The 26,626-nt window shown below is 56.4% G+C and overlaps 1 protein-coding gene across 1 annotated transcript; it reads left to right on the forward strand.

The window, feature by feature from the left end:
• On the forward strand, positions 1–25,923 carry GPI (glucose-6-phosphate isomerase). Its single transcript, XM_072750410.1, has 18 exons — positions 1–248; positions 1,120–1,210; positions 1,548–1,616; positions 3,034–3,153; positions 7,013–7,096; positions 7,212–7,358; positions 8,099–8,170; positions 8,669–8,713; positions 9,989–10,042; positions 21,567–21,627; positions 22,030–22,073; positions 22,183–22,335; positions 23,410–23,539; positions 23,666–23,742; positions 24,823–24,951; positions 25,175–25,250; positions 25,336–25,402; positions 25,518–25,923. Exons 1-18 carry the CDS (start codon positions 127–129, stop codon positions 25,651–25,653), a joined length of 1,677 nt encoding a protein of 558 aa, XP_072606511.1. The 5' UTR covers positions 1–126; the 3' UTR covers positions 25,654–25,923.
• Positions 25,924–26,626: the final 703 nt, after the last annotated feature.

The raw sequence follows: 26,626 nt of genomic DNA on the forward strand, positions 1-26,626 counted from the left end.
GAGGGCGGGCGGGCGCCGCGCCTGCGCCATAAAGGCCGCCGCGCGCCGGGCCCCCGCCAGCCGCGCCGCCCGCCCCCTCTCCCTCCCGCGAGCCGGTCGGAGCCCGTGCGCCCCGCTGCCCTCGCCATGGCCGCGCTCACCCAGAACCCGCAGTTCCAGAAGCTGCAGAAGTGGCATCGCGAGCAGGGCTCTGACCTCAACCTGCGCCGCCTTTTCGAGGGGGACAAGGAACGCTTCCACCGCTTCAGGTGCGCGCCCCGGGGCGCAGGCGGGGCGGCGGGGCAGGCCGGCGGCGCGCTCGGGGGTCCCGGGGCCCTGCGGGGGGAGGGCCCCGGCCGCCCCGGCCGCCCCCGCCACGCCTCGCGCCCGGCCCAGGCCCCGGTTCGTCCTTGACGCCTCCTTGAAGGAGGTTCGGGGGCCGCGCGCTCGCCGGAGGCTCGGGACCCGGGCTGCTTGGTCGCGAAGCGGGCTCCCCCGCGGGGACGTCGCCCCCCCAGCCCCTGGCTGTGGGCAGGGGCCTCCCCCCGCCCGCGGGGTGCGATCGGGGCGCGCGGGCCCGCGGGGCGTGCAGGGAGGATGCAGATGTGGGGGCGTGAGTTCTGCGAAAGAGGCTCGGCGTGGAGACGTACGGGCGACCAGGAAATGGAAGGGATCCGGGGGAGGACGCCTTGGCGTGGGCGGCAGGAATCTCGGGGTGCTCTGGGGACCGGGGCGGGGAGGTCTGTGGCTCCGGACTGGAAGGCCCCATGGCCAGCCCTGCCTTCCGAGGCCTTCCCCGAGAGTGGGAAGCTCTGGGAGGGAGTGAACGGTCACCCCCCCCCCCCCCCAGGCCAGGCCAGGCGGGAGCAGGGCCCCCGGGTTGTCTTCCCGGTTCTTGCAGAGAAATGGCTCCTCAGGAAGGGTCTGCGCCTCCGGGTCACTGTGCTGCTGCTGCTGCTGCTGCAGGTCAGCCTGGGGGGCAGACGGTGACAGACACCACCGCTGTGCAGAGCAGCTGAGGCTTTTTTTGGGGCGTGGCTCAAGGAGGGTGTTTTTTTTTTTTTCTGTCCGCAGCGCTGGTCAGGGAATAGGTTGGGGAGAGCTGGGGTGTGGTCAATGGCTTCTGCCGTCCTTTTGCAGCTTGAACCTGAACACCAACCATGGGCGTATTCTGGTGGATTACTCCAAGAACCTTGTGACGGACACCGTGATGCAGATGCTGGTGGACCTGGTAATGTTCCGCTTTGAGGGGCTTGACCTGTGACCCATGGCTTGGCAGGCAAGCTGGCCTCCTGGGAGCCCCCCCGGGTGCTTGAGCAGCTTTATTTCCTCCTCTCAGTGAACCTCAGTTCGTGCCTCTGTGCCGACGTTTAAGGCTCTGGGCTCCTGCCCCCTGGCTCAGGATCCGAGCAGCAGCCCAGGGGCTCCTGCACAGACGGTGGGGGAGGGCACCAGGCTGCAGCCACCTGTCAGGCCCACTGGGTGCTGCATCCAGCCCAGAGCTTGGTGGCTTGGGCTCGTGGTCGCCAGTGTGGACAGGATCAAGCCTTAGTATCTCCTCTTCGCAGGCCAAGTCCAGGGGTGTGGAGGCTGCCCGGGAGCGCATGTTCAGTGGTGAGAAGATCAACTTCACGGAGGTGAGCTGGCCTGGGGACAGCAGACTCTGCATACCCTCCGGGGCCTCTTCCTTCCCTCTGGGGTCCATCTGGCTGATAGCATCACACTGTGTCTTCACCACTCCTCTTAAGCAACATCTTTGCTTCACAAGTGGCACGAGAGCCTATTTCCTTGAGTGGGTTGCAGGGCGGCGGGTGGGGTGCATCGTCCCTGGGACTGGCTGTCTGAGTCTGGTGAGCCCAGAACGGCTCCTGGGATCTGCCTAGGGAAAACACGTCTCCAGCCTGCAGGGAGGCAGCTTCCCCAGGCTACTCTGCTTTAGAGAACTTAACTCTGGTCTGTCTTTGCTGTCAGTTTTATTAGTGAAGACAGGAATTTGGACATAAGCCCAGCTTCCTCAGGGGCAGGAGTCAGTAAGAAGCAGCGGGAAGGCCAGGGCTTGCGGGCCCTGTTCCTGATTGCTGTGGAAGCCTGGAGGTGTGATGATCACCCAGCGCTCAGAGTCTCTTCCTCACAGGGTTGGCGTCCTCCTTTTACACACGAGGAAGCTGAGGCTCAGAGGGCAAGTCACTTATCCAAGACGTCGTTTCTGTAAGAGACAGGTTTCACACTCAGCCTGTCTCGCTGCTGGGCTAGGCTGAGCGAGGCTGCAGTCAAGGAGGGCTTCCTGGAGGAGCACGTTCTCCTATGGAACGTGAGGCAGGAGTGAGGTTGGGCAGGGGGTGGGCAGAATGGCATGAAGCTCTCCCCCTTAGTGGGCGCCCCCTTAGTTTGGAGTCCAGACACCACCCCTTGCCTACCCACCTGGGCTCTTGAGACCTGTTTCCTTCAAGGGCCCCTCTGCTGGCTTCAGCTTGATGGGACTGTTGATCTCACACGACGAGGCCAGCTTCTGAGCACCTGTCACAGGCTGTGGTTTCTGGCAGTTCGCATCATGGGGCTCATTGACGAGGGACATTTGAGTTGCCTGCTTTGCTCCACATCCAAAGGGCTGGGGGTGCTTTTTAGAAGGTGCCAGGTGTACTCTCCTGGAGAAGATGAGACTGCCCTTAATGAGCCCTGGTGCTCTGAAGCCATTTATTGTTTATGTCTGTCCTGTAGTGTCACCATTCTCTGCCTTTGCTCACTCTGGTCCTCTTTTCTTGGCTTCTCATGCCCTGAACACCTAGGGGCCCCCTGGCTTTGTGCTGAGCTTCTCCTGGGCTCCCTCCCCTTGTGGCTGTCAGCACAAAAGGCAGTGGCACGTGCCCTGCCTCCTGTAGGTCCTGGGGTGCCTGCCCCCTGCTCCCATAAGCACATGGTGGATTCTCAGTACCAGGTGTTGTTACCAGGCCTCGGGGCTGGTGGATCCAGCAGAGGAAGGGCTGACTCCCAACCCTCCCCGGCTGGCGTGGCTGCCCTGGGTGAGGGTCTTCCCACACTGACTGTCGTCTCCAGGATCGGGCGGTGCTGCATGTGGCCCTGCGGAACCGGTCAAACACACCCATTCTGGTGGATGGCAAGGATGTGATGCCGGAGGTCAACAGGGTCCTGGAGAAGATGAAGTCTTTCTGCCAGGTAAGCAGCTGTGCGCTGGGCTTGCCCTAGGCTGTGCGTGTGCACGCCTTTGGGAATCTGAGCGCCTTGATGGGCCGCCCCTCCATTCCGCGTGGAGAGGACCCATGGCCTCACTGGAGGCGCTCTGTGTGATCGCCCCTTGTTCTGAGGGAATTTCCCTGCCCCTGAGGGGAGGGAACTTACGGCTGGCGGCCACAGAGCAGCCTTCTTGCTAAACTCTAGACGCCTGTGGCTCGTGGGGACAGTCTGGCCATGGCAGCGATCCACCCTGAGTGGTGGGATAGTGGAGGAGAGACTTGCTTTTTCTGATCTATCATCTATCTATCTATCTATCTATCTATCTATTTTGCTTTTTCTGATCTTTTTAGCGATCCACCCTCCTTTTCTAGGCTAGAGCTAAATAAAATCGATGTTTTAACATTTCCTTGATCATGCCCGCAGCCAGCTCTCCAGAGGCAGCATTTATAACAGCGTTTCCTGTGAAGTCTTCTGAAAGCTTCCTGTGCGTGTGCCACGCATACATACATTGGTCTCTTTGAAACACATCTGCACACGTGTACGCACACGGGTTCATTATTACCTGCTCTTCTGTAGCTTGATTATACTTAGAAATAAGTAAGAAATGTCTGTGTGTCCATGTTGATGGATGCACTTAACTGTGCCCCCTTTTCCTGTGGGGGGTGAGGGTGTAGGGGTTGCCTCACAGACCAGCTACAGATTTCCCCACATCAACCACTGTTGCCTCAGTGTCTGTTGTCCCAGGGGTGATTCTGCAAGGGTTAGTGGACATCCTCAAGCGTAGGGTAGGGTACAGGGGTGATGTGTATGTGTGTGTGCGTGTTGTACGTATGGGCTATGCATGCTCTGGGAGTGACAGTCTGGGCTCTGATCAGCTTGTCCTTGAGAGCAGCGGCCCCCACCTGTGGCAGGTCCAAGTTGCGTTGCTCTGGCTAAGAGCCATTTCAGACCTCAGATGGCAGGAGTGATCTGGCCATCAGTCTTGGAGCCCTGACAGCCAAGTGAGTGGGACTTCCAAGGAGAGGAAGGGTAGGCATCCCGTTGGGAGTCTGGATTCCAGAACATCCCTTAACAGTGGTTGGTGCTTGTGATGGGCTCTGGATGTAGGGAAGGGCCTTTCTGGCCATCAGCGGCGAGTGGTGGAGCTGATGTGCGTCAGAAGCCCGGTGTTCTGTTCAGCGAGCATGTGCTCTTAGGTCTGCTGTGTGGAGAGTGTGGTCCTGGCCGTCTGGGAAGCTATTTCCAGGAAAGCCCTCCCTTAGAGCTGGCTGCAGGATACCTGACTCAGACTGGTGGGGTATTTATAGTTCAGAAAAAGCTACTGAGTGGCCGCAGTTGCACGTAAGGAGCACTCTCCATGGCTGGGCTCTTAGAAGTTTACCAAGGTTGGGTTGAGGATGTTCACCAGGATTTTAAGGATGGTGGCAAAAATCAGAAACAGCCTAAGCCTGGGGCACCCCTCTGGCTCAGTTGTTAGAGCATATGACTCAGGGTCATGAATTTGAGCCCCATGTTGGGTATAGAGATTACTTAAAAGTCTTTTTTTTTTTTTTTTAAGATTTTATTTATTTATTCATGAGAGACAGAGAGAGAGAGAAGCAGAGACATAAGAAGAGGGAGGAGAAGCAGGCTTTATGCAGAGAGCCCCATGCAGGACTCCATCCCAAGACTCCAGGATCGCGCTCTGAGCCAAAGGCAGACGCTCAACCGCTGAGCCACCCAGGCGTCCCACTTAGAAATCTTTAAAAAATATTTATTTATTTATTTTTTTTATTATTATTATTTTTTTTTTAATTTTTATTTATTTATGATAGTCACAGAGAGAGAGAGAGAGGCAGAGACACAGGCAGAGGGAGAAGCAGGTTCCATGCACCGGGAGCCTGACGTGGGATTCGATCCCGGGTCTCCAGGATCGCGCCCTGGGCCAAAGGCAGGCGCCAAACCGCTGCGCCACCCAGGGATCCTAAAAAATATTTATTTTTTAATTAAAAAACAAACAGCAGGAGTCCATTTATCAGAGGATTGATTAGTAAAATCAGTTTATGTTCATATATTGTAGTCTCAGGTGCCACTAGGTATCAGGGAGCTGTGGTTACATTGACCTGCCACGCTGTTCAGGATACGTTAAAAATGATAGTTGCAGAACTGGCATGTCGTAAAACCCCATCTGGTCAAAGAAAGGGTATGTATAATCTTATTAAAGACCTATAATTTTTCTTCTCTGGGATGCTTTATTGTAACAAAACTTGAATGGTGACGTTACGGATTAAGAAGTGACCAACTTTATTTCTGCGTCGATGGAAAATTTCTCATGGCAATTAGTTGCCTTATTAAAAAAAAAAAGTTGCTGCATGTAACTGGTTTGGGGAAAGATATATATACTAGTTTTCTGTCGATGTAGAATAAATTGCTCCAAAACTTAGCGTCTATAAGCAACAATCAACACTTGTGTGGATCAGGATTTGCAGTGGCTGTGCTGGCTGTTTCTGGCCTCATAAGGCTGGAGACAAGATTTTGGCCAAGGTTAGCATTCCCCTGAGGGCTCGATGGTTGGAGCCTGGAGGATCTGCGTCCAAGATGAGTCATTAGCAATTAGTGCTGGCGTTTGGGAGGCTTTAGCTCCTTGCCTTGTGGTCCTTTCTACAGGCTGAGTGTCCTCATAACAAGACAGCTGATTTCTCCAAATGAGTGATCCAAGAGAGAGCAAGACAGAGTGCCGTAAGGTCCTTTATTACCTTGAGCTAGCATGAGAAATTACACCTGCCATCTCTGTAGTACCCTGTGGGCTGTACAGGTCACTTCTGATCAAGGTAGGAGGGGACAGCACAAGGACACCAGTATAATGCCGAGAGGTGAGGACCACTGGGAACCAGCTTAGAAGTTGGCTACAGAGTCTGCCTTCAGGCCCCTAGTGATTCATGTTCCTTCCACGTGGAGAATGTCCTCACCTTCTAAGGCCATATCCCTTTACAGTATCAGCCAGAAGACAAGAGTCTCGTCACATAAATTCGGGAGAGGTATAGTAGTTCCTGCATTTCCTTTTAAGACCACGCAAACACACTTCCTTCTGATGTGAAGACTTGTGAATTAAACAATTTATTTACACAATTTATTTACATGCTGCATACCCAACACACAGCGGTGAGGTAGGCGTAGAGTAAATAACATAGGGAAACTCCTTTTCAAAATGAGGAGGGGAGGGAGGGACGCCTGGGTCAGCGGTTGAGCGTCCGCCTTCAGCTGGTGGCGTGATCCCAGGGTCCTGGGATCGAGTCCCACATTGGGGTCCCTGCGAGGAGCCTGCTTCTGCCTCTGCCTGTGTCTCTGCCTTTCTCTCTGTCTCTCATGAATAAATAAATAAAAATTTAAAAAAAAATGAGGGGAATGGGAGGAACACGAGAGTCCTTGGTGTGAACACTTCTGAGATCCAACAGGACATCTGTTGGCGGTTGCGTGGTTAGGAATCATTTCTCAAAGTTTTGGGCTTTGCCTTCATTCATTCTGAAAGGTAGTGTGTGCGGGCACCTGTGCAGTGTTCCCAGCCTGCTTCAGGCACAGACCAGTCCTAGTGGCTGGCATTTCACGCCTCTTGGTCTCTTACATGTCAGGTTCTGCTGGGAGTTCACCCTTGTTCTGTGAATTCTGAAGAGGTGGGGGTGACCCCAACTTTGCCAATGATGAAATAGAGTCTAGCTGGGGGTGAGCGTGGCAGGGATCTGCCAGTGTGGTCTCAGTAGGCCCCTGCGAGCACCTGGACGCTGGGCCTGAGGTATAGGGATGCTTTTGAGCAGCAGTTTATACTCGGGGCTTTGGGCTGACGCATCTCCTTGCTCTGTGCCAGCGCGTCCGCAGCGGTGAGTGGAAGGGGTACTCGGGCAAGCCCATCACGGACGTCATTAACATCGGCATTGGCGGCTCTGACCTGGTGAGGAGGACTCCCTTGGGATGGGGTGGGGGTCCAGCCCAGAGCCTTGGTTTTCCAGGGTGGGGCCTCTGTGGGGCCCGGAAGCTTGTGTTCTGATGCCCTGTCTCCCTCTCAGGGGCCCCTCATGGTGACTGAAGCCCTTAAGCCGTACTCTTCAGGAGGACCCCGGGTCTGGTTTGTCTCCAACATCGACGGGACCCACATTTCCAAAACCCTGGCCACCCTGAACCCTGAGTCCTCTCTGTTCATCATTGCCTCCAAGGTACGGGCCTCGGACCTGGCCTGGCTCCCCAGCCCAGTGCGTGTTGGGGGTGGGGACGGGGGGAGGCTTTGAAGGCTTTGCCACTGTCCGGGGCACCGGACCTCCTGAGCGCACCATGCTTTGTGGATCAGGTCCGCACAGCTGCCCTCAGGCTGTTCCTTGTCAGGCTTCCTGATGGATGCCCTGATCGGTCAGTTAGAACCTTTATCCTAGGGCCACATCCTTTTATTTTATGGGATCTCTGCCCAGCCTGGGGCTGTTCTAGTCTTTCTGATGTATCTGTGCTTAATATCTGCTCCTTTCTGATCCCAGAGCCATGCCCAGAACAGTGTAAGGGTTTTGTTTGTTGTTATTTATGCCCTGTTACTTCACATCAGTGCACATAAAATATTCAGAATTCCAGCCTGGGCTGAAGGGAGCCCCTGGCATGGCCACAGCCCCTTTCCTGGAAGATACTCTGGCCTCTGACCTGTGGTGGAGGAGTGGGGTGCAAGTGGGGGTCGTGGCTTGTACTCGGATTCTTCTTCCTCTGGTTGTGAAATCCTGGAAATCACAGGATGATGGTACTGCTACTTCCAGGCCCCCACCCCCGGCTTTGTGGACAGGTGGGGGGAAGTTATATGGGGTGACTGTCCCTGGTTGTGATAAGCGGGCACCCACATGGCCTCTGCCACTGAGCCCTGGCTCCAGGCCACCCTGACCCTGAGCTGGGGCCCGACTGCTGTACTTTCTGGCTGCAGACCTTTACCACGCAGGAGACCATTACAAATGCAGAGACGGCGAAGGAGTGGTTTCTTCTGTCGGCCAAGGATGTGAGTGCTGGGGTGGGCAGTGGGCAGTGCGTGCTTTGGGAGGGGTGGGCGGGGGGGGGGCACCCACCCACCTGAGTTGTCAAGCCTAATGCTCCAGCCCTGTCTCCTCCTGAAGTTGGCGGCAGGAGGCCACCTCTCTTGGCGCCTGTCCTTTCCATTTAAGACATTTGGCTCTGCCGGTCCCAGACATGTCAGTTTTGCCGGAACCTGTTCTGACGTGCTGAAAGCACTTGAAGGTCTCCGGGCGCTGGAGGAGCCTCTTCCCCGGGCCACACCTACATTACAAGGGAGGGATCCCGGGCCTTGTGTGCCTGTGAGGGAGGATGGGCTCTGACTCCTCTGTCCTCTGACCTTGACACGGGGCTCTTCTAACTGCCACGGGGCCAAGGACTGGGCATTGTCAGTCCCACCCAGGGCCTTGGTGTAGAGATGGGAGGCTCCCTACCCTCGGGTGCCCCCCGGGATGGGCTTGTTGTAACCTGGCTGTGTCTCTTGTAGCCTTCTGCAGTCGCGAAGCACTTTGTCGCCCTGTCTACCAACACGGTAAGTGCCCGTGTGGACTCCTGGACATCCTCCCGGAGGGCCCAGATCACGTCAAGGGCACAGCCTATCAGAATACTCAGGTCCGGTTGTGGTTCACGGGTCTGGGGATCTTGGCTCGGCTCATGGCCTAGAAGGATCTGTCGGCTGTGAGGGATGTGAGCTGCACACTGTCCCCTTTGCATCCTCCCATGAAATCTCTGTACCTCCAAGGAGGGATCCTGTTGGCTGTGTCCACCTCGCAGGCCTAACTGATATCCAGAACGTTCCACACACGTTCCTTTGGCCTCTACCACCTTGGCACTGGCCTTGCCCCTCATGGGGTATATGGGGTAGGAGCTGGGGTGCATCCCATTTCTTACATAAGGAGGCTAGGCCCCAGCGAAGGAGTTTTGCCCAGTGACCGCATGAGTCAGTGAGGCCGGGATGAGCACACGGTCTCCTGCCTGCCAGTTCGCAGTCCTCCGGGCCTGAGGCTGTGCGAGGGATGGGGTGGGGTAGAGGGGCGGGGTGCAGCTGCGAGCCCGGAGTAACAAACCTGGCAAGCTCTTGCTTGGCTGTGGGCTGTGTCAGAGCTGAAACCCCACTCAGGTTGTCCCAATCCTCTCCCTCCCATCTCATCCGACCCCCGCCTCTGCCTCCAGTGCTGACCTGTCCACGGAGGGGAGACGGGAGGACATCTTACGGCTGGCTAACCGCACGACACTGTCTGCCTCCTGCCAGGGCTCATGCTGGCTGGTAGAGCGTCTCCTCCTTAGGGACCGCATGAGGGGGTGCTGACCCTATGTGCGTGGGGGACAGAGCACCTGAGGGGTACGATTGGTTATCTCCTAAAGGCTTCCTGGGGTAGAGTCACCATCTCTGATATTGGATGGGTGTCTTGGCTGTGTGACACCTGGCCTGGAGGTGGCTTCTGCTCTGCTCAGATTCCAGCCCTGGGCTCAGTCACCCATATGTTCTGGATAGGTCAAGTGTCTGCACCCCGACAGGTCCAGGAGGTAGCTCCTGCAGGGCAGCCTGTGGGCCCGGGTCATTGGGTGTGCAGCCTCCCTCAGCAGGAGGGCTTCACAGGCCCCAGGCCGCTGCTGTTGCAAGATGTGAGCCTCATATCCAGTTCTGGGGGTGGCAGCTGCTGGTTCCTGTCCTGGACTGACAGGCCGCTCCCTCCTTGCCCCCATCTGTCCATAGTCTGGACAGTGTGACACCTGGCACCCTGGAGCTCCTGTTCTCGTCCAGCTAACATAGGTTTTCTTGCTTCTCTGCCTTTGCCCCTTTTAGACCAAAGTGAAGGAGTTTGGGATTGATCCTCAAAACATGTTCGAGTTCTGGGATGTAAGTAAAAGCACTTCCTTGCGCTGGGTGAATTATGTGTCCTATGTCAAGGCATGACCACCGTGCCACAGATGAGGGGCCTGTGAGGTCAGGTCAACATTTATTGAGTACCTGCTGCATGTCTGGCTCTGGGAAAGGCTTAGAGATCAGGATGAGGGCTCCATTTCCACCGCGGGCGGGCTAAGCTTGCAGGGCCAGGCTAATACTCCTCTGGGTGCCTGCCCAGCAGCACCCACTCTGGGGTAACTGGAGCCACCCCTACCCGCCTTCACTAAACTGAGGTTGTGAGTTATTCTCAGCGATGACCTTTCTCCGAACTGCCGCCGCAGTCTGTAAAGGCCAAGGGGCAGGGTGAGGCAGGAGGTGTGACGGGGCAGGCCCGGTCAGGAGCAGCTGGAAGGTGGCAGAGGAGGCGCCAGGCCTGGGGCCTGCATGGCCCTTGTCAGGCGTCTCGCAGAGCAAACCGTGCCTGAGTGGCCGAGCTGCAGGCTGTTCTAGCGGCGGGTGGTCGTGGATTCCTCTCTGCTCCAGCCACAGCTGGTGCCAAGCAGCGAGCAGGACCTTTGCTTGCGGCTTGCCTGAGCGTGGCCCTGGTGGGAGAAGGGCTCCGGCTGTGGGATGCAGGGAAGGCTTGGGGCGCGAGCTGCGGTGTGGGGGCAGTGGGCGCTATTCTAACACGTGACACTGGCAGGCGCAGCTACGAGGGCATCGTCCAGTTGGGGGCGTTCCCATTGGGGCTGTTTCCAGGCTTTTAGACTGGAAGCTGTTTGCTTGGTGGCGACAATGGCAGCTGGAATCGCCTTTGAAAACCCTAAAGGCCCTGGAGTCTGGGAGAAAATAAAGCTCTAACGCCCTGAGGCATCTGTTGTGTGTAATGAGTTAACTTCTTTCTAGAATGGGACTAATTATGTACCATCCTTGGAAGAATTGAGAAGTCACTCAAATCATTTTCTGCGTCCTGTGGCTCAGATGAGGAACCCTGGTCGAGAGAGATTGGGCAGCTTCTAACAAATGTTGCATGTCTCAAAGTAGGAAAGGCACCTTCTACCTCTTTTCTGGGATCTGGAGCCTCGACAGTGGGTGGCCAGGGACGAGGGGGTCTCCTGTTAGCCAAAACCCCTTGTAGATTTTCACTGCCCTTAACTGCCCAGCATGCTGACATGATGGGTGGGGGGTGCGGCTTAGGGTGAGGCCTAGGCTTCCCAGGTAAGGCCTGGGAATGACAGTTGGGCACAGGAACATGGGGCTGGGCCCGGGGAGTGAGGCCGGAGTGGCTGAGGTGGCCTCCGTGAAGGCCTCCCGGGCCGGGCATACCCACATATGCAGTGGCTGGAAGGAGGACCTGTCTGGGTCACTAAGGATGTATATTGTTTTAAATCAAGAAGGTGACATCTGAAGAGCCAGGGGCAGGTGAAATTTCTGGAGCTAGTATCTCTCAGGTGAGATGGAGGGTCAGGACAGACATAGGGATGTTGTGGTGGCTCTGAGGTAAGATGAGACGTGGCCAGTCTGGCACGGGGACATATAAGTGGTGAGGTTTGGTCAGTTATGGTCATTCATGGGGTAGCTTCGTGTCAGGATCAAGCAGAGATCTGGTGGTGAATTGTGGGGGTTCTCGGAGTCAGCCAGAGCTAGCAGTCACTGGAGAGCTAACATTGGCTGGTGGGGTCTGAAGAGGAGCCAAGGTAGGTACAGGTGAGTTCCGAGGAGGAGCCAAGACAGGTAGTACTGATGAGGGCTGTGAATTCTGGAAGACACAGGTATTTCGAGATGGTTCTATCAAGTAAGGCCTGTGGAGCCAGAGTCCTGTATAGAGACTTTAACCTGGATCTGGGAGTTGGAAGTCTCTGGCGTGGGACAGGTGCATACATCGGGTCTTTCTGACTGGTTCTGCAAAGTATCAGGTAATGGGTGTCTGATCACAGGTGAGGTGATTAAAACTCAGAATTAGGCAAACCTAGGTAAGTCCCCTGAGCCGTGTCAGCAACCTGGCTCTTGGCATCCTGACCAGGTGTGATAAGCAAAGCTCCAGTGTTGCAGAGGCCTCTGAGGACCCGCAACCAGCCCAAGGTTCTGGCACCGGGTTCCGGCTGGGGTGGGGCCCAAGGGCCCGGATGAGTTAAAAGTAGGAATATGCTGAGTTAAAAAAAGGTGAGGAGTAGGGAATGAGGGCAGGTGAAGGACTGAAGCCACGTTGGTAAGGTGTAGTCTGAGAGGCTCAGGGTAGATAAAGGCCTAGAGAATCACGTCTGCAGGGTGAGATGTCCGAGGCCCAAGTCTCTCAGGCACCGAGAGGTTCCCACCAGTTTTCCCTCAGGTTGAGGTAAGCAGCCAGGAGTGTCTGGCCTGAGGGGAGTGTCTGTTCAGGCTAGGTTTGGACAGTGGAGTCCGCCAGCGGTGGCCTGTAGGATCTCGTCTGAGGTCCTGAGGTCCTAGGAGCTGGAATCAGACATAGTGTTTATAACTAGGTTTCTTAGGGAGACCTGAGGAGCCAAGATGAGGCACGCATATGTAGAAGGGGGTTGTTCAGGTAAGGACACTGGAGCCGAGAAGGGCAGACATAGCAGAGTCTGACAAGTGAGGACTAGAAATCCATGATTGGGTCCAGGTGAGAACTGTGTCCTCAGGTGACATCTAGCGGTTCTGGTGATGCCAGGTTGATCCTGGAGGTGGTCCTGGGTCCTCTGGGGAAGACTGAAAAGCTGGAGTGATGGGAAACTGCATGCACCTGGAAGGTGTATGTCTGGCTCAGGTATGTAGAACACAGGTCTGTCAGCTGGGGCTTGAGGGGTGAGGTGAAATTCAGGTTTGTACTTTTGGGTCTTGAACAGGTAAGGTCTAAATTGCTAAGGTCAGGGTCTGGTTTGTATTCTGAACCCGAGGAGCTGAGATGGGTAGAGCTGAGTGTTTCAGGTAACATCTATGAAACCAAGGGTGAGCAGAGGTAAGTTGACCTGAAGAGCCCTGGTTAGGTTCATTCAACTTTGTCTCACCATTGAGTTTAGATATAGGTAGGTAGACCAGATCTGTCAGGTAAGGCCTAAGGAGGCAGATCTAGAAAGAACTCTATCTCTTAGATGATCTCTGAGGATCTGAAGTGAAATCAGGGGAGGGCTCAGTCTCTCAGGTGAGATCTCAGGAGCCTGTATTGAGTACAAGTGACTAGATCTGGATCTCTAGGTTAAGGTCAAGGTACGCAGATAGAACTGCATCTCTGCATATCTCGTAGAGCTGTCTTGCAAGGCTGATGAGTTGTGGTCAGGTACAGGTATATGGAATTGAGGTTCTCAGGTAAGGTCTACGGAGTCTGTATCTGGTAGGAGTTTATATTCTTGGGGCTGCCAGTATGAGTTAAGCCCAGGTGAGTACAGCAGGGTTTGTCAGGTAAGGTCTATGGAGCCAAGATCAGGGATGTTCATAACACTAGGTATGTCCAATGAGATCTAAAAAGTCATAGTTGAGCCCAAGTAGGAGCCGAACTTGGATGAGATGTAAGCAACTGCGAGGAGATACAGGTAACCAGAACTAGCCTATTATGTATAGTGTCAGGAGCCAGGAGCAAGCACAGGTAGGTAGATCTGGCCTGCCAGGTGTAGTCTGAGGAGCCAGCGTCAAACACAGGTAGGCAGAACTGGCTCACCAAGTATGGTCTGAGAAGTCAGAGTCAAGCACAGGTAAGTAGAACTGGCTCACCAGATAAGCTCTGAAGAGCCAAGATCAAGCACAGGTAGGTAGATACGGCCTGCCAGGTGAGGTCTGAGGAGCCAGGGTCAGGCATAGGTTGGTAGAACTAGCCTATCAGGTGAAGTCTGAGGAACTGGAATCAAGCACAGGTAGGCAGATTTGGCTTGCCAGGTAAGGTTTGAGGATAGGGGTCAAGCATAGGTAGGTCTGAGGAGCTAGGGTCAAGGATGGGTAAGTAGAACTGGCTCACCAGATAAGGTCTGAAGAACCAAGGTCAAGCACAGGTAGGTAGATCTGGCCTGCCAGGTGTGGCAGGAGGAGCCAGGGTCAAACACAGGTAGGTAGAACTCGCCCACCAGGTGAAGTCTGAAGAAGCAAGGTCAAGCACAGACAGGTAGGCAGAGCTGGCCTGACAGGTGAGGTCGGAGGAGCCAGGGTCAAGCACAGGTGGGTACAACTGGCCCATCAGGTGAGGTCTGAGGAGTTACGGTCAAGCACAGGTAGGTAGATCTGGCTTCCCAGGGGTGGTTGGAAGAGCCAGGGTCAAGCACAGGTAGGCAGAGCTGGCCTCGGTAAGGTCTGATGACCCAGGGTTAAGCACAGGTAGGTAGAACTGGCTCACCAGATAAGATCTGAAGAACCAAGGTCGAGCACAGGTAGGTAGATCTGGCCTGCCAGGTGTGGTTGGAGGAGCCAGGGTCAAGCACAGGTAGGTAGAATTTGCCCACCAGGTGAAGTCTGAAGAAGCAAGGTCAAGCACAGGTAGGCAGAGCTGGCCTGGTAAGTGAGGTCGGAGGAGCCGGGGTCAAGCATAGGTGGGTACAACTGGCCCACCAGGTGAGGCCTGAGGAGCCAGGGTCAAGTACAGGTAGGTAGAACTGACCTGTCTGTAAAGTCTGAGGAGCCAGGGTCGAGCACAGGTAGGTGGATCTGGCTCACTAGATAAGGTCTGAAGAGCCAAGGTTAAGCACAGGTAGGCAGAGCTGGCATGGGTAAGGTCTGATGAACCAAGGTCGAGCATAGGTAGGTAGAACTGGCCTGCCAGGTATGGTCTGAGGAGCCAAGATACAGCACAGGGAGGCAGAGCTGGTCTGCCAGGTAAGGTCTGAGGAACCAGGGTCAAGCACAGGTAGGTAGAACTGGACCACCGGGTATGATCCGAGGAACCAGGGTCAAGCATAGGTAGGTGGAGGTGGCCCACCAGGTGAGGCCTGAGGAACCAGAGTCAAGCACAGGTACGTAGAACTAACCCACCAAGTGTGGTCTGAGGAGCCAAGATCAAGCGCAGGTAGGCAGATCTGGCTTGCCAAAGGAGGTCTGAGGAGCCAGGGCCAAGCGCAGGTAGGTAGAACTAGCCTATCAGGTGAAGTCTGAGGAACTGGAATCAAGCACAGGTAGGCAGATCTGGCTTGCTAGGTGAGGTCTGAGGAACCACAGTCAAGCACAGGTAGGTAGAACTGGCTACCAGGTAAGGTCTGAAGAGCCAAGGTCAAGCACAGGTGGGTAGATATGGCCTGCCAGGTGAGGTCTGGGGAACCCGAATCAAGGACAGGTACGTAGAACTGGACTGTCAGGTATGATGTAGTAGCCAAAGTCAAGCATAAGTAAGTGAATTAGCTTATCAGGTAAAGTCTGAGGAACTGGAGTCAAGTACAAGTAGGAAGATTTGGCTTTCCTGGTGAGCTCTGAGGAACCGGGTCAAGAACAGATGGGTAGGACTGGCCCACCAGATGGGATCTGAGGAGCCAGGGTCGAGCACCGGTAGGTAGAACCGGTCTGCCAGGTGAAGGCTGAGGAGCCAAGTTCAAGCACAGGTAGGTAGTTCTGGTTTGCCAGGTGAGGCATGAGGAGCCAGGGTCAAGCACAGGTAGGTAGAACTGGCTTATCAGGTAAAGTCTGAGGAACTGAGGTCAAGCACAGGTAGGTAGAACTGGCCCACCAGATGTGGTCTAAGGAGCCAGGATCAAGCACAGGTAGGTAGAACTGGCCTGTCAGGTGAAGTCTGAGGAGCCAAGGTCGAGCATAGGTAGGTGGATCTGGCTTGCTAGTTGCGGTCTGAGGGGCCGGGGTCAAGTACAGGTAGGTAGAACTGGCCTGTCAGGTGAAGTCTGAGGAGCCAAGTTCAAGCACAGGTAGGTGGACCTGGCTTGCTAGGTGCGGTCTGAGGGGCCGGGGTCAAGTACAGGTAGGTAGAACTGGACCCTAGGTGTGGTCTGAGGAGCCAGGATCAAGCACGGGTACGTAGAACTGATCAGTCAGGTAAAGGCTGAGGAACCAGGGTCAAGCACAGGTAGGCAGAACTAGATGGCCAAGTATGGTCTGAGGAACCAAAGTACAGGTGGGTAGACTTGGTCTATCAGTGTATCTCTCAGGAGAATTGGTCTATCAGGAGCCAGAGTCAAGCGTGGATAGGTGAATTGGCCTGTCAGGTAATGTCTGAGGAACTGGGTCAAGCACAGGTAAGCAGATCTGGCTTGCCAGGGGTGGTGTACCTACAGGTAGGTAGAACTGGCCCACCAGGTATGGTCTGAGTAGCCAAGGTCAAGCACAGGTAGGCAGAACTGTCCCAGTAGGTATGGTTAGAGGAGCTGGAGTCAGAGACAGGTAGGTAGCTGTGGCTAGCCAGGTATGGTCTCTGGACCCAGGGTCAAGCACAGGTAGGTAGAAGTAGCCCTCCAGGTCTGGTCTGTGGACCCAGGGTCAAGCACAGGTAGGTAGAAGGAGCCCTCCAGGTATGGCCTGTGGACCCAGGGTCAAGCACAGGTAGGTAGAAGTAGCCCTCCAAGTATGGTCTGTGGACCCAGGGTCAAGCACAGGTAGGTAGAAGGAGCCCTCCAGGTCTGGTCTGTGGACCCAGGGTCAAGGACAGGTAGGAAGAAGGAGCCCTCCAGGTCTGGCCTGTGGACCCAGGGTCAAGCACAGGTAGGTAGAAGTAGCCCTCCAGGTATGGTCTGTGGACCCAGGGTCAAGGACAGGTAGGAAGAAGGAGCCCTCCAGGTCTGGTCTGTGGACCCAGGGTCAAGCACAGGTAGGAAGAAGGAGCCCTCCAGGTCTGGCCTGTGGACTCAGGGTCAAGCACAGGTAGGTAGAAGTAGCCCTCCAGGTATGGTCTGTGGACCCAGGGTCAAGCACAGGTAGGTAGAAGTAGCCCTCCAGGTCTGGTCTGTGGACCCAGGGTCAAGCACAGGTAGGAAGAAGGAGCCCTCCAGGTCTGGCCTGTGGACTCAGGGTCAAGCACAGGTAGGTAGAAGTAGCCCTCCAGGTATGGTCTGTGGACCCAGGGTCAAGCACAGGTAGGTAGAAGGAGCCCTCCAGGTCTGGTCTGTGGACCCAGGGTCAAGCGCAGGTAGGTAGAAATGGCCCAGCAGATAGGATCTGTGGAGCTAAGGTAAGGCACAGGTAGGTAGAACTGGCCTTCCAGGTGAGGCCTGAGGAGCCAGGGTCAAGCACAGGTAGGTGGAACTCGCCTGCTAGGTACAGCATGAGGAGCCAGGGTCACGTGTCGGTAGGTAGCCCTGGCCCACCAGCTGCACCATGAGGAGCCACAGGCCCGTACGGTGGGCAGCACTGCCCTGCCAGGTGTGGGCCCAGGACCCAGGGTCAAGCAGAGGCAGGTGGAGTTGGCCTTGCAGGTGTGCTCCGAGGCGCCAGGGTCAGAGGCCAGGAGGCACCTGGCCAAGTGTAATGGAGAGACCTGAGGGGTTAGGGTTGAGGTAGGGAACTGAGGTGTAGCGCAGAGGCGGAGCGGGGTGGACTGGCTTTTAGGTGTTGGATTCAGGCAAAGGCGCATACGCTTGGCGCTCTGTGGTCAGGCCTGAGGAAGGAGGCCTAGGCCTGGGCGGGTGGAGCGGCCCCAGGTGAGTCCCCCGCAGCACGGGGGTCTTCAGTGGGCAGAGCCCTGTGGGCTCAGAGGAGGCCTGTGAGGCCTCAGCTAGACGTGAGTCCGTGGCTCTCTCGGGCACGGCCTTTGGAGCCAGAGATCCCTACCCGGGTCTTGTTGGCGAAGCCCCTGGAACATGGCTCTGGCTCAGGTGCGCCGACCCAGGTCTCAGGGTCGAGAGGGGAGGCTTGGAGAGCCGGTTCGCCCCAGGGTGGGAGAACCGCATTGCCGCGGGCTCGGGGCTCTCTGGAGCACAGGTGCGGAGGTACTTGTGTCCGCGGAGCTGAGGCCGCCCAGCGAGGTGTCGGTGCCCGGTCAGGCCGCGGCGTAGCGTGGATCCGTGGGCAGGAGCGTCAGGCGGGCGAGGAGCTCGCTTTGTCCAGTGAGGGCTGGGGGTTGAGGTCGGGCCTGGCCGCGCTGGGTCTCTCCGGATCGTGTGCGGAGTCTGAGCGGGGCTCGGGGGGCGGGGGGGCCCTGGGTGTGTCGGTTGAGGCGTGAGGAGTCAGGGTCAGGTACAGACGGGTCTGTGGAGCCCGGGGCATCCCAGGCCGTGGGGAGCGCGCCCTTGACAGGCGAGTGAGCCCGCAGGCAGGTCCTGGAGGACACGGGGCGGCAGAGCTGCCCTCGCAGGCGAAGCCCTCCGTGTCGGCTTTGTCGGGGGTCCAGGAACGTCGAGTCACGTGGGGTGTATACGTGGGGCCTTAGGTGGGTTCTGTCACCTGGGATCAGGTACAGGTTGGCATCCCTGGGCTTGTTGGGTGAAATGCATAGGTAACGCTCTGGCCCAGGCATGCGTAACGGGGGAGGCGTGAGAAGGTGGGTCGGGACCACATTGGTGCGGCGGGGGCCTGGGTGGCAGGGCCGGGCCTGGGCTGTCCTCAGGGGAAGGCCCGAGTCCTCGTAGCACGTGGACCGGGGCCCGCCTGGGGAGCTCTCGAGAACCCGTAGGATCACGTGAGGCAGAGCGCCTTAGGCGGAGCCGCTCAGGACCCTGGCCAGGCGTGACGGGCCGAGCCCCTGGTTGTGCGGAGGCCTGGGACCCTGTCGCCGGGCCGACGTGTGGTCTGTGGCACGGGGTCTGGGTGGCAGACGGTCTGAGTCACTGAGCTGAGGAGGAGAGGAGTAGCCGGTGAAGGTGAGGCCCGGGATGCCGAGCAGACTGAGGAGCCACGTCTCTCCAGGTGGGAGCTGAAAGGGCCGCTGCTGGTCGAGGGAGTTCTGGAGACCGCGTCTGTGGGTGGGGGTCTCAGGCCCAAGCGAGACGCCGCCATTGCTGGGCTCCCCAGAGTGAAGTCTAAGGACCTGGGTGCAGCCAGAACCAGCTTGCCAGTCCAGTTCCTAGAACTGAGTCTGTTTGGTGAGACCTGAGAGCCTATGGCTCCTGGGACTGCGTCTGTGTGGTAAGGTCCCCCCACACCTGGACTCTCCAGGTGAAGGCCCCGCCATCCGTCTCATGCCCCCGGCCAGAAACCTCTGGGCCCCACTTCGTTCTCTCGTTCTTTCCCTTCATCCTGTCTGCCTGAAGCTCCGGAGGCCGTCGTCCGCCTTCCCCGTCCCCACACGAGGGTGGCCTCGTGTTCCTGATGGCCCCTGGGGCTCCCTGCTTCGTTCTCCAGCATCGCCTCCCAGCTCCTCCTCCTCCCTTCATCCGGAACGTGCTGTGGCTCCTCTTGCCCAGCCTTCTCAGCGGGCTTCCGGTAGAGAGTTAAGCCCTGATGCCCCAGGATCGGCCTCTCTTCCCTGCCTCTGGGAGGGCAGGGACTTGGAGCCTCCTTGGGAGAATTTCAATTCGCTTCTTGAAGCCACTTAAAGCACTTTCTGAGGGGCTTCATCCCCTCGCTATTGAGAACGGCTGCTCTTGCCGCAGGACCGCGCTGTGCTGTGCTGTGCTGTGCTGTGCTGGCTCTGGGATGCCCCCGCCCCCCCCCCCCCCCCGCGGTGCTTTCCGGCAGCGGCCGCTCGCTCTTGAGATCCTTGCTCCTCGGGGGCGCTTTGCCTTGAGCGCACTGCCGCGGTCCTTTCTCCCAAGCCCCAATCTCACTCCACGTTTATTGGCACGATGACTTCACTTACGAGTCTGGGGAGCGCCCATGGGCGGCTGCTGCTGCCTGTGCTGGGAATGTGCTAGGCGCCCCGTAAGAAGCCGTTAGGGGCCCAGGAATGGATTTCTGAGGATGTAAGCGACACGGAGTGGAGTCTGCAAGTGTGACGAGGTATGTCTTGGGGCTGAGGCTGAGAAGACCTATCGGGTCTGAGCCCTGGGCCTGTCGCTGGCCTGAGAGGCACTGGGTCTGTCAGTGTCAGAAGGGGCAAGGCCAAGCCCAGCTATGTTGGTACCTGAGGAGGCAGGTACCCAGGTAGGAGGTGCCGGAGCTTTCATCGTTGGAGGAAGTGTGCTTGCGTTTGAGGGTGCAGAGCCTGGCACGGGTGGATTCTGACCTGTTAGTGTCCAGGTAGGTGGGCTAGGCACAGGTGCAAGACGCTGCCTATAGGTATGAGGTACTAGGTCTGTCAGGGTCTGAGGAGGTGGGGCCTGGCACAAGTATGAGCCATCAGGTCTGTCAGTGTCCCACAAAGGCACAACCAAACACAGGTATGAGGTACTGGGTCTGTCAGTATTTGAAGACGCTTCGGCACAGGTATGAAGCACTGGATCTATCAGTGTCTGAGGGGGCTGGACCTGGCAAGGTATGAGATGCTGGTCTGTTGGTGTCTGAGGAAGTGGGTCCTGGGACCAGGTATGAAGCACTGGGTCTGTTTCTGAGGAAACTCAGCCTGGCACAGGTATGAGGTAGTAGGTCTGTCGGTGTCTGAAGAAATGGGGCCTGGCACAGGTATGAGGCACTGGGTCTGTCTGAGGAGGAGGCCAGGCCTGGTGCAGGTATGAGGCATTGGGTCTGTTTGTCTGTCAGAGGAGGAGGCCAGGCCTGATACAGGTCTGAGGCACTGGGTCTGTCTGAGGGGCAGGTGAAGCCTGGCACAGGTATGAGGCACACTGGGTCTCGGGAGGACATCAGACCTGGTGTGGGTATGAGGCACTGGTCTGTCTGTCTGAGGAGAAGACCGGGCCTGGCACAGGTATGAGGTCCTCGGTCTATGTGTCTGAGGAGGAATCTGGGCCTGGCACAGGTATGAGGCGCTGGGTCTGTCTGTCAGAGGAGGAGCCTGGGCCTGGCGCAAGTGTGAGGCATTGGGTCTGTCTGTCTGAGGAGAAGGCCGGGCCTGGCACAGGTATGAGGTGCTGGGTCTGAGGAGGAGGTCAGACCTGGCATGCGTATGAGGCGCTGGGTCTATCTGTCTGAGGAGAAGGCCGGCCCTGGCACAGGTATGAGGCGCTCGGTCTATGTGTGTAAGGAGGAGCCTGGGCCTCGTGCAAGTATGAGGCGTTGGGTCTGTCTGAGAAGGCTGGGCCTGGCACAGGTATGAGGCACTGGGTCTGTCTGAGGAGAAGGCCGGGCCTGGCAGAGGTATGAGGCGCTCGGTCTATGTGTCTGAGAAGGCCGGGCCTGTCGCAAGTATGAGGCGTTGGGTCTGTCTGAGGAGAAGGCCGGGCCTGGCAGAGGTATGAGGCGCTCGGTCTATGTGTCTGAGGAGAAGGCCAGGCCTGGCGCAGGTATGAGGCGCTGGGTCTGTGTGTCTGAGAAAGTGTCCGGGCCTGGCCTAAGTATGGAGTATGAGGCGCTGGGTCTGTGTGTCTGTCTGTCTGAGGAGACAAGGCCAGCCATGGTAAGGTCTTCAGTTGAGTCTTGTGCCTCTGATCGGTCCCCGTAGCCTCCCTGTTGGTCAGCACAGAGTTGCCAGCGCCTGGCCTGCTGTCTTGCTTCCCAGAGGTGGGTTGGGCCCAGGCCCTCCATGCTGCACCTGTGGAAGAGCACTGCTCCCGGGGGCAAGTTTTGTGGCAGGAGGGAGGGGGGCGGGGTGTGCCGACCCTTCTTCAGCACCTTTTCCTGTCTCTCCTAGTGGGTGGGAGGACGCTACTCGCTGTGGTCAGCCATTGGACTCTCCATTGCACTGCACGTGGGTGAGTGTGTTTCGGTCTTTGGGAGACCGTGTGTAGTCTGCAGTCGGGTGGGCGGCTCCTGCCACCTTTCTGACCCCATAGGCCGCCGGCCTCTCCGCCCTTGGCTGGAACATTTCTTTCGGGTCAGGAGGGCAGGCCTGACTTTTCTCTGGGGTTCGCAGATTGGTCTGTCTCTCTGCCCCTCCCAGCTGCTGTCCTGTTGTTCCCACGGTAGGTGAGCTTAGATCTGCCTTGCGTCAGGGCCGACTCTGGTTAGAGAGGCTTTCTGTAGGCCCAAGTCTTCCCAGGTCCTGTTTCTTCTGGCCGCACATCAGCCTTTCCGTGGTTCCAGAAGAAGCTGTGTCCACTGCCACGAGGGCACTAGGCATGACCGTTTCTGTTGACGCTGCTCTTGTGTCGCAGGATTTGACAACTTCGAGCAGCTGCTCTCAGGGGCTCACTGGATGGTAAGTGCTGAGGCTTACGCTCTCTGCCAGACACTTGGTTGGTCCAGCTCCCCCCTTCCTTGCCTCCCGGGCAGCTGCTCAGCTCCCACCTATGCTGCTGTGGTTTTAGGACCAGCACTTCCGTACGACGCCCCTGGAGAAGAACGCCCCTGTCCTGCTGGCTCTGCTGGGCATCTGGTACATCAACTGCTTTGGGTGTGAGACGCAGGCCGTGCTGCCCTACGACCAGTACCTGCACCGCTTTGCTGCCTACTTCCAGCAGGTACCAGCTGCTGGGCCCGGCCTTGGAGCCAGCCTGTGGGGGGTCTGGGAGGCCCAGGAGCCCAGGTGCCGGCTTTTCCCCCGACTTGGGCATGGCCAAGGCCCACTTCCGTTCCCAGTCTCAGGGTGGATCTCCGTTCCCAGGGTCTGTTTGATGCGTGTTAGCGGAGTTTGACTAACGGGAGGGGCATGACTGGTTATGGTGGTGGGCAGTGAGGCCCAGGCTTGGCTCAGCCTGGGTCATTGCTGGGTCATTTCTTCCTTGGCCACCATTCTGTGTGCCTGTGGTAGGGCAGGGCCACCAGCTGGCACCCCTGGGGCTTGTACTGCCTTTGTCCCTCCAGAGAGGCAAATTGACAGCCAGTCTGTGGTGCCTCTTTGAGCTACTCCTGCCCTCTGCACCCCTTCAAATCTTCAGAACCTCTGGGGACCAAGCAGCCCCTCTCCTAGTCCAGATTCTGTTTCAGGCAGCCCTTCCCCATATGTCCCTGGTTTCTCTAGCACGACCCTAGTTTTGCCCTGCAGCCCTTGGGCAGGCACAGCGGACTTGCACCAACTCCTGAAGGTGACAGAAGAGGGGGCCAGGGCTCCCCACAGTCCAGCATCTCGTTGGTGGGACAGACTTCAGAGGCTGTACACCCTGAACCCCAGCCAGCCTTTCCCTTGAGACATCAGTTAAAGAGGGGCACTTGGCTGGCTCGGTCAGAAGAGCACGCGACTCTTGATCTCGGGGTCATGAGTTCGAGCCCCACATGAGGAGTAAAGATTACTTAAATAAATAAACTTAGAAAAAAGACATCAGTTAAAGATACTGTGACTGATTTCTGCTCTTAGGGAGGTTCTCCTCAGACCTCCATATCCACCTTCTGGCCATGGGTCCTTCTGACAGTGGCCTAAGCCAGAAAGAGACAAGCCTGTGTCCTCATAGGTGAGGGGAGATAAAAGGGTCATGCCTGTGGATGCCCACAGGGCAGGGGGCAGGTACGCTTGGTGCATCCTAGGCAGGATTTGGGCACGGTGCATGAAGCAAAGCAAGACTTACAGATAGAGGCCTGGGCTTCTGTCCCTGTTCCAGGGTGACATGGAGTCCAACGGGAAGTACATCACCAAGTCCGGCACTCGTGTGGACCACCAGACGGGCCCCATTGTGTGGGGGGAGCCAGGGACCAATGGCCAGCATGCCTTCTATCAGCTCATCCACCAAGGTACGGCCCATCTGGCCTGGGCACGGGTGCTGCAGTGGACGTGGTGGGCCGCCCGCAGAGACTTCTCTCGCAGGTGGTTCCCATGGGCTGGGGTAGGCGCTTGGGTGACCACTGTGCCCTTTACAGGCACCAAGATGATACCCTGTGACTTCCTCATCCCGGTCCAGACCCAGCACCCGATAAGGAAGGGTCTGCATCACAAGGTAGGAGCCCGGTCCAGCCTCTCCTCACACTTTCTCACACACATTACACGCAGACTGTTGAAGAGCCGATGCATTAGTCGGGAGCTAACACTAGTTATCTATTCTTGTGTAATAGATTTCACAGACTCAGTGGCTTAAAACAACACCCAATCTTTTTTTTTTTTAAGATTTCATTTATTTATTCATGAGAGACACAGAGAGAGAGAGAGAGAGGCAGAGACATAGGCAGAGGGAGAAGCAGGCTCCATGCAGGGAGCCCGATGCGGGACTCGATCCCGGGACTCCAGGATCACATCCTGGGCTGAAGGCAGGCGCTAAACCGCTGAGCCACCCAGGGATCCCCAACAACACCCAATTTTTATCTTGGTTTCTGTGCGTCCAAAATCCAGCAGCCTCCACTGCGTCTTTGCTGAGGGTAGGACCAAGGTCCAGTTTCCTTGATGGCAGCTGGGGGTCATTCTCAGTTTTGAGAAGCCTTGGCCTGCGGTGCTGCCTAGCTTCGATTCTGTCCTGCCTCTTCTGTTGCGTCTCTCTGACCGACTCATTTTTCATCTTCGTTGTGTCTAAGGGCACGTGATTGTATTGGGCCCACCTAAGGGCATGGAGCCAAGATCGTGCTTACCACAGCAGCAAATGGGAAGTCGGTTGAGCATCCGACTCTTGGTTTGGGCTTGGGTCATGATCTCGGGGTATAAGATCGAGCCCCGAGTCAGGCTCTGCTCTGTGAGGTGTCTGCTTGGGATTTTCTCTCTCTCTCTCTCTCTCTCTCTCTCTCTCTCTCTCTCAAATAAATTCTTTAAAAAAGAAAAAGAAAAAGATAGATCATGCTAATTTCTTAGCAGGGTCTTTGGCAAGTCACAGGTATTCCTTAAAGGGGAGTTACTGTTGTTACGTGCTTTGCTATGTCACCCGATGTGACTTGCCGTCATCGTCCCCCCGACCCCCCCAGCTCCACTTGAACTCTACATGGGGGGCCAGCAGCCTGACCTAGGCTGGAACTAACCGCAGCTGGGAAGTCCTGACCCTCTACCTGAAGCTCAGTCAGTACTTCCAAGTGGAACTGGGTGTCTCTCTTGTCAGATCCTCCTGGCCAACTTTTTGGCCCAAACTGAGGCCCTGATGAAGGGGAAGTCGACAGAGGAGGCCCGGAAGGAGCTGCAGGCCGCCGGAAAGAGTCCAGAGGACTTAGAGAAGCTATTGCCACACAAGGTCAGCACTTCTCCTAAAGTGGTTTTGGATGGCATCCTGGCATTGGAAAGATAAAGTTATGGGATCAGGGTAGGGATTTATGGTGTGCCTGGCCCCTCCTACACAGTAGGAGGGACTGTCCCTACAGATCTGCGTATCCCAGCCTCTGGGGCAGGTTGCACATCCCTTCTGAGGATTGGGGGATTATGACTAACCAGGGGACATTTCTGGGTGTTTTCTGAAGGTCTTTGAAGGAAATCGCCCAACAAACTCTATTGTGTTCACCAAGCTCACGCCATTCATTCTGGGAGCCTTGATTGGTGAGTGAGCAGGGAAGGTCCTGGCCTGGGGTAGGTTGGATAAGGCTGGTCGAGCCCTAATGTGCCCCATTTGCCACCTCTGTAGCCATGTACGAGCACAAGATCTTCGTTCAGGGTGTCATCTGGGACATCAACAGCTTTGACCAGTGGGGGTGAGTTGCTGCTCCTCAAGGGGAGGGTAGAGCATGCCTGTGGGTTGGCTTGTGGATTTGACTAGCAATGCTGGAACCTTCCTCTTACAATTCTTGTTCGTTGTTGTCCTGGCAGGGTGGAGCTGGGAAAGCAGCTGGCCAAGAAAATTGAGCCTGAACTTGATGGCAGTAGCCCAGTCACCTCTCACGACTCTTCCACGAACGGGCTAATCAACTTCATCAAGCAGGAGCGTGAGGCCAGAAGCCAATAAACTCATGCCCGGCTGCAGTCCCTGTTGTAACTGGTCCTTGTCTCTCCTCAGCAGAGATGCGCTGCACAGTCTTTCCCAGAGCACCCTCTGGTTGTGGGCTTGGAGCACAAGCCCTTTGGGGGAAGCTGGTCTGGAATTGCCACCCCTGCCCATCCATGTCCATGTGCCCTCTGTTTTACGATTGGCTGAAGTGTTCCAGTGCAGCTGATTTTTCTGACCGTGTTCGCTTTGTTCGTGTACCAGATAGAAAAATAAAGATGCCACAAAGAGGTTGTAGGCTCAGCCTCTTCTCATCTCCAGAAGTAGTGCTCTACACGAGTTAGGTGCCCAGTAGGAGTGATGTGCCTTGATTGAGGCTTGAATGTAAGTGGTGAGTAGGTCCAGAATGCAGGACGCTCCCTTGAGGAGAGAGTGGAGGGAGGTGGGGCACCATCAAAGTCACAAGAGGAACTTGGCTTCTGTAAGCAAACCCCTTCTCCTTTGTCCACTCCTCACCCCTGTGACTTTGGAGGAATTGTACACTTCTATGCACTGGATAATTCTAAAAAGCTGCATTAGAATATGTCTGTTTTAGGTGAACACCCAGTCTGGATCAAGGGTAGTGATCATCTTTCTGGCCAGATGCTCAAGTAATTCTTTCCTAAGAGAGACATTGAAAAAAAAAAAAAAAAAAAAGGATTTTGAACAGACCACCCACTTATTGTCTATTCAAGATCCTAAATAATATTTTTGGCCAACTTGGCAGAAAGGGAAATTTATTCCAAAAAGTCAATGAGCAGAATTGATGAGCAGACTAGAGGGCTGAGCTCCCAGGATCTACACCCTAGATCATGATACAGAATCTAGACAGAAAGACTGCTCCCCTTTCACAAAGCCCTACTGCCCCCCCACCATCACAGCTGCCTTCACCCTAATTAGGAATATCCTAATTACAGAAAGTGACCATACAGGTGTAAATGTCTGCTTAAGATAA

Source organism: Vulpes vulpes, chromosome 1 (genome assembly GCF_048418805.1).
Source record: "Vulpes vulpes isolate BD-2025 chromosome 1, VulVul3, whole genome shotgun sequence".
Classification (NCBI taxonomy): domain Eukaryota; kingdom Metazoa; phylum Chordata; class Mammalia; order Carnivora; family Canidae; genus Vulpes; species Vulpes vulpes.

Bases quoted from the DNA above. Each gene is read 5' to 3' on its own strand.
- GPI (XM_072750410.1), top strand. From the start codon at position 127: ATGGCCGCGCTCACCCAGAACCCGCAGTTCCAGAAGCTGCAGAAGTGG. The intron at 7,097-7,211 runs GTGAGGAGGACT...TCTCCCTCTCAG, and splicing joins GCATTGGCGGCTCTGACCTG to GGGCCCCTCATGGTGACTGA. The intron at 23,743-24,822 runs GTAGGAGCCCGG...CTCTCTTGTCAG, and splicing joins GGAAGGGTCTGCATCACAAG to ATCCTCCTGGCCAACTTTTT.